Below are 14,697 nucleotides of genomic sequence, written 5' to 3'. Positions count from 1 at the left end.
CCAAACAGTAGACAAATACTGTTCGCAACTATAGCTGGTGAACATCGTGGAGCATTCAGCATCTATACAGAGCCAGATATTTCCCTCTGGAGTTGACCGAGAGCTGCGAGGAAGTACATATTGGACTTTCATCAGGTGAAAGTAATCAGACTATAAACGTATACACATCTTGCACCATATCTGTTGGATTTGGGAACAGGCCATTTTTTTGCTAATACGTTCACCATATTATCTGCAATAAATATAAGTTCTATATTTCAAAACTAGAGGGCAGCAGAAATCCCCAAAGGGATTTCTCTTTAGCTGCTACATGCTCCACTCTGCTCACCAGCTTGTGCGGAGCAGGTTTGGTGAACATGTGGGTTTCTTTTACTTTTAAAAGCTGCCCGCCGTGACTGAAACCTAGAAAACAGGGAGGATGAACTACTGGTGAGCATTTAAGTAACCTGCTAAACAATGAGCTGAAACTCACAACAAAGCACTTAAGAGGGAATTGCTGCAGATTCTTGAGATAATTCTCAGTAGTTTCATCACTACGGCTCCGACCCCGTTCACTTTGTGACATTGTTTTCACATTGTTGTTTCATACATGCCCATTCAGCAAATGATGTCTTGTTTTGTATCTGTATTGCGGAGTCACCTGGGGTCGTTGTCCTCTGTAAGAAGTTGTTGCATTGTTCTGCTTCTCCACAAATCTTCTTTATAATGGATCTGCAGGAGCAGACTGCTTGTGGCAACCAGGAGGTGTTAAAGGTCAAACGTGTCAGTGTGTCAGCACTTTGCGAAGAATCCACTAAAATCTCGGAGCCTTTATGTGGTGGAGCTTCACCAGGTTAACATCACGTGTTACACTGCCAGCTCCTTACAGCTGCATTGATGAGTCTTGTTTTTGTTTAGGAAACGTCATGTTTCAGACTTCTGCTGAGTTTCTCGAAAACCAATGGCTACATTAATCCTTTGTATTGCAGAAGAGACCCATGAGACCTTCAGGGACCCCTGGGGTCTCCGGGAATCCACTGGGCGTGAGTGATTTGGGGAATTGTTTGTTCCCTGTGATGCCACTAGATGTCCTAAAACCAAACACCAGCTGTAGCTCCTGATAGAGTATTTACAAGCAGAGTCCGTCTCCATCTCTGACTGAGACTGTACCCCCAGTTGAATGGATAATAAGAGCCTACTGCTTCTGAATACTGGTCGACCACTCTGATGAATTAGTGCTTATTGATGCCGCGGTGCTTCGAGGAAAAAGCAATCATAGATTGAGATCCGTGCGTCATCGGGACCCCCGGCGGCGGTGGTGTGTACAGCTTCTCCGTGGAGTCTCAGACGAGGAGGGAGCGGGTCGGTAAGTGCACGTAACGCACAACGACCAGCGCGTTAATTGAAACCATCAGCCGACCTATCCGCAGCGGCCGGAGCGCCTCAACCCGGATGACCTCCGGTGTGACGGCGAGAGAGTGCGGAGGGAGCAGCGCCGCAGGTGATGCGCATATCTGCAGGTACTCTGGCGCGGTGGTGAAACGGGAGTCCGGCGCGAGTCCGCTCATATTGAAGCGATGCCAGAGGTAACCAAGTACAATTTAGTGGATGACGCGCAGGATTTGAGGATCCCCATGCACAACGACGAGGTGTTTAAGCATGGGGTCTGCTTCGAGGCAAAGGTAAGGACCCTCTGCAACAGATACTTTCTGGGTGGCAGTACGGGAGCGGTGGGTTGTAACCGGCTGTGTACAACGTTACAAGGAGGGCTGTTCGTGTCACTGCGACTGTAAAAACAACCACGATACATGTCATGGGTTTATGTTGAGGGTGCTTGTTGCCCTTATAATACTTTACATTTATGTCCACTTTGCATTACTTTGAAAGGTTTGAGAATGAATCATTGCATCTCACCTGCAGAGAAGTGTTGCTTTAACTGATAACTTGATGATTTCTGACATTTGTTTTCATTATATCATTTGGACATAATTTAGATGAGTGAAGAATAATGTAATGTAATGTAATTAATAATTAAGTGATCATGTAGTCTACAAAATATCAAAAAACTAGAAAATGTCCATTTCATTAAGCCCAATGTGATAGTATTACATGTCTTGTTTTGTCTGAACAACAGTGTAAATCCCAGAAGTATTACATTTACTATAATTCAAGACAATGCAAAGCAGCTCATTCTTCTTTTTAAGAGGCTGAAACCAGCAAATGTGTGATACACTTGATGAAAATTGGATAACTGATCAAAACTGTTCATTTGATATGGATTGATGATCCGACTAATCGTTGCAGCTCCAGCTTGTAATGATTTCCCAAAATGTCTGAAAAAGCTGTCAAAACTACAATGGCAATCACACGTTACCGCCCCAGTAATCAGTGGCATTCATTCCCTCGAACTGTCAATCTTCAAACCTTTCTCTTACATTTTGCAGTACATTGGCAGTTTGGAGGTGGGCCGCCCTGGGAGCCGCATGGAGATAGTTGCTGCAATGAGGAGAATCAGAGTAAGAAACTTTAAATGTGTGACCTCCCTGAGCCAGACGGCTGAACTTGACTCCTGTGACAACAGCAGTCTCTACACATTAAGCATCAGTGATTGATGCGGGGGCATGAACATTTACTCTCTCCATCTAGAGACTCCTTACTCTCCTCAACATCCTTGTTGCACACAAACACAAAGTCTGTGTCACGACACACTCGGCAGATTCAGTGGGTTGTCAGTAGCGGTTTAAATCACAGCACAATTCATAGGACCACTCGAATGTTATGACCGAGGGAGCGTACAGGGTGCAGGTTTATATACGACGCCGCCTGAAAGACCGTCCACTCTCAAGGCCCTCAGAGCAGACAAGGCCACAGGAAACACTGCAAAGCCGTGTCATTTAAACATCACTGCGGTGTTACAGAGAAGCACAGGGAGGAGAGGATTTAGCTGCTTGTCAGCTGTTGGATCTAATCTGAAGGCCAAGTCCCTGAGTCCGTCGGAGGTCAGCCACATCGCCTATTAGACCCAGGAATCACTTAATCCTGATCCCTCATGCACAGTGCAGTATAATGGCCATTTGCTTGTACTGGCAAAGATCTAGTGATGCTGTTTAAATGTCCTTTCTTCATATATGCTTCATGAATCTCAACAATTTCAGATTGTTTACATTCTTTCTCATAATGCATTATTAAAGAGCTTTTGAAAGCAGCTCAAACAGGGAAAGAAAGTAGCCACACGATGCACAAGGTGTTCTAAGGGCTGTTGAAAACATCGATGGACAAAACCATGTCATGGATCTTTTTCATCCGTCCCTAAACACAATCATTGTGTTATCAATCTTTTATCTGAAGACAAAATGCTTTTCTGCAAAGCTTTAAAGTAAAACAATATAATTGGAAGGAGAAAAACTGATTTAAGAAATAAAAATGCATTAAAAGACGAATAAATAGATGCAAATACAGTAAACAGCGTGATATTAGACATGGCCGAGATTAAAGATGATAACATAAAAGCAACTGTGTTAAAAAGTTGGGGTTGCTTTGTGAGTGCCGGAATGGCACAGCAATTAAGAGCCTCTGCTTCTGAGTAGACGGACTCTGAATATTCAAAAGCTGACTGGTCCTTGAAGAAGAAAGAGAGGGAGAGGTGAGAGAGAGGTGAGGCTGTGGAGCATTAGTTATGCTTGGGGGCGGATGTGCATGAAAATGTATCAACATAAACACTTAATGTGCTCCACTTCATCTCCGACAGCAGAGTGTGTGGAGATGGATGGTCCTCCCGTCCCAGTTAACGTATGGTTGCTTTGGCCTGGGTAACACATACACATTGTGGGAGTTGCATCCTTCACCTGAGCCTCGAAAACAGAGGAAACAATAAGACTGATCAACTAGATAAGAGCATAGGACAAGGAATGAGGCCCATTGATTCTACTCATGAGATGCTTTTCTGCAGGATGTGACACAGGTCACACAGGCGTATAGATAAACTGCAGCAGCTTCATCAGGACTTAAATCCCCAGATACGACTTGCTTTGTTGGTCAAAACGATCCCCGTTCTTGACTTCCTGTGAGATCTTCCTTTTTTCTGAAATATCACGATAAGAGTCTTAGGACAGTTCCAATTCTACTGAAAATAAAAGACAATCATTAGGTTTCCTTATTTTTTTTTACACAAACCCAAGAAAGGATGACAGAATATCCAAGAACAGACTCGAGCATTAATCACGGAGAGGATGAAAGTGTCCCACACATGTCTGCCTCCCTCTGGGAAGTCTGACTTTGAAAGCTTAAACAGCTCCCAGAAGCAGAAACTGACGGTGTTTACTCATCTCACATTTACCCCAAGAGGAAAATTGTCAGAAATATCTGCTTTCTGCATGATCCATTCCCTCTGTTCAAACATGTAATGTCTCTCGTGTAAAGGGCTCCATCTTAGCGGACTTGTATGGTATTTAACGCTAGTCACACCTTGCATAATAATCGGTTTGGTTTGAATTAACTTTAGAGTTAGCTTTTTAGCCAACCTTAAATGTCAATTTAAACTTCTTCTTTTTTTCACAGTATGAATTCAAACTGAAGAATATAAAGAAAAAGAAGGTCAACATTGTCATATCTACTGATTTTGTCAAAGTGATTATGCGCAAAAAGAGGAAGGTTAGTCCTGTATTATGCAACTTTATATAAATGACAATCTTTGCGACACTTTTGTCAGCCCACATGTGTCTTTGTATCTAAACAGAGAAAAGGATGGTCATGGGATGACGATACGATCTTAGTCACAGAGGATCCCATCTACAGGTAGGTATTACATATTTTTCAAAGACACCAACTAACCTGGCAGCAAGTAACCAACATGATGAACAATCGTGTATCGCATTCCTTTCACAGGATCTTCTATGTCTCACATGATGCCCAAGACTTGAAGATCTTCAGTTACATAGCGAGGGAAGGACAGAGCAACATTTTCCGCTGCAATGTGTTCAAGTCAAAGAGGAAAGTAAGTCTGCTCATGTTCAAGATAAGTCGATGATATTCTTTATTTGACTTGCTGTCAACCGACAGAGATGGTAAAGGCACTTTGGAGATGGCTCACTCGTAGCTGAAGAGTGAGCCATCTCCAAAGTGCTATGTTTGAAATAAAAAGGGCTGTAGAGGCCTATTTTAAAAGGGCGAATAAATAAATAAGTAGCTTTGCTTCGTCCGAAATTGTTGATGGAAGAAGATTGAGTTTTTTAAAGGAATTCTTATTTATTCCTTCCTAGATGTATCAATTTAAATCATTTTCAAACATAATAGAAGAAAGTTCTATGGCATTTATTCTTAATATGCATTTGTTCATGCTTTACAAAGGGTTTAACCTGAGCCCAATCATATCACATCCATACAGGGTTAGCCATATACAGCTGTTAAAAAATGCATTCATTTTTATCTCACAGACACGAGAGGGGTATCATCTTCTCATCCAACTCCCGGTCAGAAAACGTAAGCATGTCTCCCAAAAGAGAGCAACAGGTCATGCTAAGGAGGCTGCAAAGTATCAAGAGACGACAAACGCAGTGTCGGTTTTAGAATTGTTGTAGATGTTGGTATTTTAAGATGGTGAGCGTCGTTCTCCCTGTAATCACTGCCTGCCTATCAAATTATTTAGTTTTCAGCTCCATGCTTTGCACACAGATTCTAATGATCTTGTTGTCTCTAATATATTCTCCTGTTGGCCCTCACATATGGCAAATCTGAGAGTCAGACCCCTTGTGTGCTTATGAATCTTCACATATCTGCATATAAAGCAGGCACATTTTATTCATCCGTGATAAAGACAGAGCACCAGTGAGGTTGGCTCCCATCCCTTCACCGTGGATACCAGTCTGACAGTGACTGAGTGAAGCTGAATACTAATCATCCTGGTGGGAAGAGAAAAGAAATGGGGCTTTTTTCAGAGGTTTGAGACATTTTCACCAAGACACCCACAACAAGGCCAGGGACACGCCGAGTGGTGGACCAGCTCCCCGGGGCCACGGAGCCTAATCTTGGTGTTGCAGACCAAGCATGTGTGCCGACTAGGAGGAGATGGACCAGCTGATAAGAGGAGATTTGATTTATTTTCATCACGGCATGTTACGGCCCAACAGGGCTGAGACAATCGGCTCAGTGCACCGACGGAGACTTTTGTGCTTGGCCTTGGGAGGGCTGGTAGTTTAAACTGACAATTTAGAAACTAAAAGAAATCAATGGAGCAAATTGCAATTTCAGAAATTATTTTCATCATTTTATTCCTGTGTTTTTCTTATTTTTTGCTATTTCACTGGATTGAACTGCTTTCAGGCTTGAGTTACATTGACATGTTGACTGAATGCCTCGAGGCAGGATCATCCTCCAGAGGCAGATGACAAAACATTCATTGCAAATCTCGCTTCTGTCACTATTCAATATAGAAAACACAAACTCATCTTCAGTGGGATTTAGAAAGGACATGGACTTCATATTACAGCTTTAGAAGTGCTGCTGCGTTAAAGGTCACATTGAATTTACTTGCCCGTGTGCCTCATTTAAGGCAGTACACAAAAATATAATTCAATCATTAAAGTAGTTTCTGATTTATTGACCATTAACTGACCAATCAATGCAGCTCTACAACACAAGTTAAACAAGCCATACATGGATAAAAAAAAATACAGGGAGGGAATAGCAATACATATTGATGGTAAACATTGCGATTGTATAATTTAAAGTAGGAGTTTACTAATTTCTTTAACTGTCTCTGATGACCTGATGATGCTGACACACATACCGAGCTTCCAGCAATAACAAACTCAATCTTCACTCCCTCTGCATTCAAAGTCACTTGCCTCTAAAATAGACCAATCCATCACCATGACAGCACAATGTATGCAAAGCAAAAAGACGAGGACAATCTGCTTCTAATATCTTCCGATCTCACCACCTCTTTCCCTGCGTCATCACTTTTCACCTGCCATTCTGCCACCACATTCCCCATTTCTTCCCGCTACTATTTTTCATATTTCATCTTTGAACATGTGCACACACAAGTTCATCTCTACATTTCCTATGCAGCTCTTCTTGCATCTCATTTTCTCCCCGACTGCCCGTTCATTTTTGCATCCTCCCTCACTGTGCTCCTGCCGCTGCTTCCCCCGCCCTGCTCTCGACACCCCGACACACTTTTCCTCTATCTTTGCAGTCACAGGCTATGAAGATCGTGCGAACGGTGGGGCAGGCGTTCGATGTGTGTCACCAGCTGACCCAGCAGCAGAAAAGTGATGACCAGGAGGATGAGGAGGGGAAGGCGGAGGAATCGGAGGCAGTGCCAGGTGACGCACACACACACACAAATTGCATCCACATATCCCCTTCTCCCTATATCTTCTCCATCTTTCTCCTCCGTCACACGTAGAAACACAATCTCTTTTCATCTCCTCACACAGCAACACACAAACTCCCAAGGCCTTCTCTTTGTCTCTATCTCTTGCTTTCTCTCCATCACAAACTCAAACCCCGAGAGCCTACAGAAACATGCAGTGGCAACTAAGCACACCTCGAGAAAAGATGTCATTATCCACCACTGCAGATCTTTTTTTTTTCCAGCAGCTCGCCCTGCCGCAGCTTTGTCTTGGTGGGTCGGGGCCATCCATTGATCAAAGACCTTGCTTGTGTGTGGGCTTCTGCCGTGGCTGTCACTGCCTCTAGATATGTTGTAAACTACAAAACCATTTAAAGAAAGAGCCGTATGCAAGTTCTCCGTTATATGGCTCTCTCTCTGCAGCAAAGAAGAGGTTTGCGTTGTCAGAAGAGACCGACCTTGAAGCCACTACAGAGGAGAGCATCGAGTGCGTCTCTTCATCCGACCTGGAGAAGAGTAATGAGAAGGTAGATTACAGAAGTCCTTTCAAATCATTCCATTGGTGCTCTTACAAAACCTCTCCATGTTCTCACTCCATTGTAAACATAGATGAAAACCGCCCTGCAGTGCCTACTTTATGGATCCTTACGTCTCCACTGTAGCACGTCAGCAAAAATAAATAGCTGCAACAAACACATTCTTACTACCAATTATCTATACCATACAATTATAAAGAAAACAGCAACAAATGTCCAATATGTAAAATACTTAATAACTGGGGTTTCCCTTTAAATGATTAATCAACTACATATGTCAATGAAATAAATAAAACAAGTAGATAGATCTGTCTCTTGGTCCCCGCTGCATTTACATATATTCATTCCTTCAGAGGAAACATCGGAGTATAAACATGTTGTAATCTGGCAGCGCGTATCATCCAATATTCTGAAACATTTTGATTCTTAGTCAGAAATGTCCCAGTAATAAATAATTGTGCAGCTCAGGTCATGATGAATGTTTGGTTGTATGAAGAGGAGCAGATGCCACAAGGGAGCAACGGCGTCTTCAAGGGTTGTTTGTGAAGAAATGCTCCACGAACCTCTTCAATATTGATAACTGTATTCTCATTATCAGTCTCTATGGCGCTTTATAGTTGTGTTGGAAGTTAATTATTAGATTTAATTAAATGGTTACCTGAGAACAATAAAACATGCTTTGTTTAATTTTATAAATAATGTTTTTTTAGAATTCTGCCACAGTCAAACAGCAGTATTTCATGTCACGATCTGTGTGTGATCTGAAGGTCACGCGTCCTTCAGTCGAGCATTAATGACAAGTGCGTCCACCGTATTGATCTCCCATCTCCGATAAGTCGTGTCATTCAGGCTGTTCTTCTCACAGCATAATGGTGTGAGTCATAACACCTGTCCAGTGGGCAGCAGCTCATCCAGTCAGTAGATCTATTTAGAGATTCAATCTGCATAAACACACCAACTTCGCAATTAGATGAAATGATGCTACTCTAGACCAGAGATTAATTTGGCATGAGAGCAAAATGACTGACTTGATATGCTTGTGTTGTGGATCCTCAGTGCCCAGCTCTTAAACTGCAACTCAACAATTAGAATACAACTTAAAGACGCTGTAATAAATATATTTACATCAACAATGGATCAAATAACATGCATGTGAAAGGAGTCACATTATAAAACATCTGCACACCTAGCATCGGACACTGTTAGCTGTTTGCTGGTGAACATCGTGGAGCATATAGCATCTAAAGAGAGATGTTTAATGTTTTTACTTTACTCACATAAAACATGCCTTCAAAGACATTTCAGTCAAGTACAAGTAAAACAGTTTGTCAGTTCAAACATGAGTAAACCTTACTGATGTTACACTTTTGAAAGTTAATGGGGGGGAGATAAGACAGGATATATACCATTAAAGGCAATTATACAACACAATAGAGTGCATTAACATTTCATCTTGCGTCGCACCACAGAGCCCTTAATTGCTTTGATTCACAGAAACATGGCAGCCTGTGCACGCACGTGATTATCAATTATACAATTGCCATCCTCAGTGTGGCCTTAAAGAGCAAAGAGACAAAACTCATACAATAAACAAGTATGAACAATTAAATAACTCTTGGCACCCGCACTCCGCCAAAAAGAAATAATGGCCTGACTCACAAATTAAACAATCTGATGATTCATGCAGACAAGAGTGAAACATCACCAAGCCAAACATGTAACGGACACACACTACCACGTTGCCTAGCAACATTGATGTTCTCCTCTGGAGGACTTCAGCCATGTTGTGTATCTTGGAAACCAATATTGCAGCGAGTTAGTAGTCAGCCGTCTGAAAGAGCGATATCCTCCTCGATCTGCTCCAGGCTCAACAATCATTATAATTCTTCTTCCATATACAGTCTATGGTTACATCATGATTGTATGACAGTTTCCTCATTTATAGACAACGATTCATTAATAAGTCACGGGGTGTGTTGAGGCAAAAGCTTATAGCTGCAGAGGAAACAGGCAGTCTTGGTAAAAGTGAAACCAAATTTATTTCACTGAATTGGAGAAAACACCAAATCAGATAGTTCAGTTTTAAGGGTTTTACTGGTTTGTATTCATGAAAGAAATCAATTCATAAATATACATTTATAATGGAAAAAAAAAATGTGTTAGTGTGGACAGTCATCCACGTCGTCCATTTCAGTTCATTCCAGTCACACTTGCGTCAAGGAGAGGGCCTGGCTGTCCTCAGCTCACTGGGTAGCTCGCCATCCGATAGCAATTTGTGATCCCTCGGCTCCTGACCACATCAACAAAAAACCTGACCTACAAAAGGTCACAAAGAACAGTTAATTTAACACAAAAATAGCAGCAACCAAACAAAACGAGGGTCTAGCATTTAAGACGATATGCTAAGCGTGAAGGTAGCATATTGCAACTGCACAAGAAATCAATACTCTAGTGAACATCGGTCACGTACACCCTGCTGTCCAGTACGGCACTCAGAACAAGAAGTGACCTGCTTTGACCCGAATACTTATCTAAGCCTCTGGTCCTGGATTGGCCAACTATATACTTTGCCTCAACGAGCCAATCAGCGGGTTACAAACAGGACTAAACAACAATCTGGACAAGTGAAAGAATGGGGGTGTATAAAAGGGGGAAAACCACAGGTGTAGGGCATGGGCAATCAGGGAGGCAGAGGAGTGGCTGAGCGCAGCTGAAAGGAATGAACAATCAACAGACACTGGGCAGACAGACACAGGACTAACAGGGTTTTTCACAGATAAACTTCCTTTTTTCCATTACATTACTTTTTATTGAGACAAAAATAAGTTTCAAGTAAAAGAATAAAGTAGACCCACTAACTTTTTTTTTTTTAAATACTCAAAAAGTGGCCTCCAAGTATAGTGGCCTAGAGTGTGTTCCAGGACCAACTTTAAATTTGATTCATTACTTTCGCCCCTGGCTGTCAGCCGCTGAAAACCAAAGACCAGGCTCTTATTCCTGCAGTAGACATCTATGACGAAAGCAGACGTCAATATAAAATCCTATCGACAGCAGCCTTGGAAGAGAAACCACAGTGTGTATATTGTAAATACAACTCATCCTTCAGGTCATCTCTTTTTAAACAACTTGACATGCTGGATATAGCATTAATCTCTGCAGCTCTCTCCTTTAACAATACAAAAAGAACAAGGAAAGCACACCTTTGAGCAATTGGAGGTTATTTTGGAATAATGTTATACATTAATTAACTCACTGAAGTAGCACTGAATGAAGGGACTATCTAGGTTTTAAGGATCTATGACAGAATATCTTCAAGCAGTAATGGTGATATCTCATTTGTGGATTTTTCCATTAGAACAGGAGACGGTCTTCACTGCCTCTTCCCCCCAAGGAGCTCAGACCGGCAGAGAGAGAGAGGCTGTCAGCTTTAAACCCACTTCTTTAGATGTGTTACTATCCACACAAGCTTGTCATTATGTTTCCACTGTTACTACATTGCTTTGGATTGTTGGCTATCTCACCCTATACTTAACAGTTATTTTCTTCCCATACAGCACAACCACTGCCATGTGTACTCCTACTGTGATATTGTTTTGTATTCACTTTATTTATAGTTGTAATGTGCAAAATTATTTGTTTTTCTGCCACTGCAGGTACAACAATTACATAGAAATTATGTTATGGTCTGTGATGCCTATTTTTGCATTTCTCCGGATGAATTGTAATCTTGTGGGTGTTTGATCACTTCAGAGACCCAGAAAATAAAACCTCACAGTTAAATTAATGATGCCATTAGAAGTAGGACCAAATCGACTGTTATCCATGTTAGGTGTCTGGTGGCCCGTCTCTCTTGCTGGGCTCCCCCATCCTTGGGGCCTCTGTGTCGGGTCAGTCGGCAGAAGCGGAGCTCCAGGTCCAGCTCCTCCAGAAACAACTGCAGCAGCAGGAACAACAGGCACTGGCAGCTTCAGAGCAGGTACTGATGGCAATGATGGTATCCTGTGGTACCACACCTGGGACCATATATATATATACATATGAAACGTTCCTGATGAAATGCCTCATGAGTCATGACCTCATTTGGGTTTACAGTTTACCAAATGTATTCAAACGCAATCACCAAAAACAGTATTCTTCCTCCTGAGGAGGACATACATGTGTGCAAATTTGTTGTTGAAAAATTAAACTAAAACCCACACATTTTAAACTGCTGGTGATGGTAGAGGAATCAAGGTATCATCAAAGTCAAAGGTTTTTAACCTCTGGGAATCAAACTTCTTAAACTTTCATGGCAATCCATCCGGTATTTGCTAAGATGTCTAAGACTGGACCAAAGTGGTGGACCGACCAATGACCGAGAGACGCACATAAAAACATATATTTTAAGAGCATGTTTGTTTGATGAGTGTCTGACAACCAAAGGAACAACATCAAAATCCCCGAATTAGAATTATTCAAAAACGCTGTGAAGCTCGACACACAACAATACAGCACATAATAGAGTGATGCACTGTTTCCATTTTCAATAAGCCGTGTGTTTAATAGGATGTGGTGAGGCCTTTCAGATAATTACATTCTCACCTCTTTCATTCCTCTAAACACATCAATTCAAATATGTCTGATTCGTGGATTCATGGCCTTTTGAAGATTTGAAACAAAGCATCTTTGAGTTTTAGAGTTTACAGCTAACATTGAACAAATCTCTTCGGCAGATGTTGATTCATAATGCTGATGTGTTGGCTTCAGCCGGTCTCCTTTAATATGTCCTCTGGGGAAATAAAAAGGCTTTTTCTTTCAGTCATTACTGTTTAAAGAGTGAAACTTTTGACCTCGCAAACTCCAAATTTAAGAGCTATCGTGGAATTTAATGAGCAGGTTTCCTCTTACTGGTGTGTGTGTGTGTGTTGGTGCAGGTCCATGTCCTCCAGGAGCAGCTGTCGGTGGAGGTGTGTGCGCGGACTGAAACCCAGGCCAGAGTGCAGAGGCTGCTGCAGCAGAACACCGACCTGCTGCAGCACATTTCCCTTCTGGTCAAACAGATCCAGGAACTGGAGCTTAAAGCTGCCGGCCAATTAACATCTAGTGAGTGGAAATCTGCTTTCTTTCTCATTTAGAGTTTTATTTTTTTGGGGGTTGCTACAAATCATCAACTATTTCCTTGTTTTATTATCTACAAATATAATCCTATGTTGTTTTTTTTGCTTTCCCCATCATCACTTTCTTAGTGTTCCTCCTTCGCTGTCGTTAGGGCTTCTTTTCCCACTTCATGTCATTAATTATCCCTTTTTTTTCTCATGTCTCGTAGCTCTGTTTAAATGTGTCTTGGACATCACTTCTCTCTGTCCTCAGTGGGCTCCCAGGACAGTCTTCTGGAGATCACTTTCCGCCCCAAGCCCCCCAGCTCTTCTTCATCCACGGGCCCTTTGGCAGCTCCATCCCAGGTCCAGATGAGTGACAGTCCCTGGGTCTCCGCCCTCCTCGAGCCCTGCTCTCCAGGCACTTGGGGCACCGACACCAGCCCTCTGGGGCTCAGCACTGGAGTTCGGCTCGAGTGCTTCCGCTTCTCCTCCCGCGGGCTGGACATCCAGGAGCAGGGCCAGGACACAGGGGAGACTCCCAGCGACGGAGCCCCGGATGAAAGCTCGCCGCTCGGGGAGCAGATCTTGGGAGCCCTGGAGCTGCTCCGGTTTAGAGAGTCAGGGATCGGATCGGAGTACGAATCAAACACAGATGAGAGCGATGACCGGGACAGCTGGGGTCAGGGGGAGGGAGCGGGGTCTGACGGCGCAGCTCGACTTTTAAACGTGCTGAACACAGAGTGTCTGCCGGACTCCTTGGGAGATGAGGTGGCTGTGTAGTGGTGCTCTTGACGCTGCACATTGCACCCACGCACCAGCCCAATGGGAAACAGATGAAATTCGGAATCTGAAGGACTTCATGTATTGTGACATCAATAAACTGCTCACCTCCTGTTTGGAGTTGAGGGCGAGAGATGCAGAACGTGTAACTGAATTGATAAATGTGCTCATATAATGTTTAAGGTTCCAACATCCCTCCCCCCAAAAGAAAAACAATTAGGTGTACTTCTAGAAAGGGATTTGGCCCAGTGCAGCCTTATTCAGATGGTATAAACACTGCAGTGGTTCAGGCTCCGCCTCCCTGTAAACCTCTGCTGTCTGTTAGTATGTGCGTTACATATGTGTGTGGCAGTTTGATGATCGTTGTACCTTACATCCGTTTGGTCTCCTGACTCGCCAGGCTTGTTACACTGTGGTTGTGTCTGTGTTCATGGAGTTGTGACAAATCCGGCTTGAACGTGGTCGTTTATTCTGTTTTCAAAGGAAGATCTGTGAAGAGAAGACCCTTTTGCCAAGTTGGTCTGGTTATGCAAACACATTTTATTGTGTGAAAATTAAAACCGTAATGCTTGCAATGACGTGTTATCTGTAATTACACGTGGGTTAAAAAATGAATATGTATCTCTGTCTATTTTTCTCTTTTCAATACATTGTATATCGTTTCATTAACTTATATGCATCGCACAGAATGCATCCCATGATTTAATTCATTCTGTAGTGTTTCATATTATTAAAAGCTTTCTGACTGGGTGATGCTGTGTCTCAAAGAAAACATCTCACTGTGTGCGATGTACCACGTACCGTAAGTATTGTGTGTTAATGCTCTACTGCGGCAACCATAAACTGCTTGGTCACTGTTTCTCCACCCTTCACATGAATTGCTTGGAAAGTCCTGAAGTACCATTTCCCAGAAAGATGGAGACGTCTGAGACTCCTGAACTCTTTCATATTCTTCTGGCCAGCTGTAGCA

General features: G+C 42.6%; 1 protein-coding gene across 1 annotated transcript; it reads left to right on the top strand.

The window, feature by feature from the left end:
* Positions 1-1,492: 1,492 nt before the first annotated feature.
* Positions 1,493-14,477, top strand: LOC130198119 (carboxyl-terminal PDZ ligand of neuronal nitric oxide synthase protein-like). Its single transcript, XM_056421207.1, has 10 exons — positions 1,493-1,661; positions 2,424-2,495; positions 4,537-4,629; positions 4,715-4,773; positions 4,864-4,972; positions 7,175-7,304; positions 7,757-7,860; positions 11,699-11,845; positions 12,783-12,951; positions 13,219-14,477. The coding sequence occupies exons 1-10, from the start codon at positions 1,557-1,559 to the stop codon at positions 13,725-13,727; spliced, it is 1,497 nt and encodes a 498-aa protein (XP_056277182.1). The 5' UTR covers positions 1,493-1,556; the 3' UTR covers positions 13,728-14,477.
* Positions 14,478-14,697: the final 220 nt, after the last annotated feature.

The sequence above is a fragment of the Pseudoliparis swirei genome, chromosome 8, assembly GCF_029220125.1.
Source record: "Pseudoliparis swirei isolate HS2019 ecotype Mariana Trench chromosome 8, NWPU_hadal_v1, whole genome shotgun sequence".
NCBI classification, from domain to species: domain Eukaryota; kingdom Metazoa; phylum Chordata; class Actinopteri; order Perciformes; family Liparidae; genus Pseudoliparis; species Pseudoliparis swirei.
The sequence above is the reverse complement of the archived record's forward strand: the minus strand, read 5'-3'. Positions and strand labels throughout refer to the sequence as shown.

Excerpts from the sequence above, each read along its gene's own strand:
- LOC130198119 (XM_056421207.1), top strand. The coding sequence starts at position 1,557 with ATGCCAGAGGTAACCAAGTACAATTTAGTGGATGACGCGCAGGATTTG. Across the intron at positions 4,973-7,174 it reads TGTTCAAGTCAAAGAGGAAA|TCACAGGCTATGAAGATCGT; the intron begins GTAAGTCTGCTC and ends CTATCTTTGCAG. Across the intron at positions 7,305-7,756 it reads GGAATCGGAGGCAGTGCCAG|CAAAGAAGAGGTTTGCGTTG; the intron begins GTGACGCACACA and ends CTCTCTCTGCAG.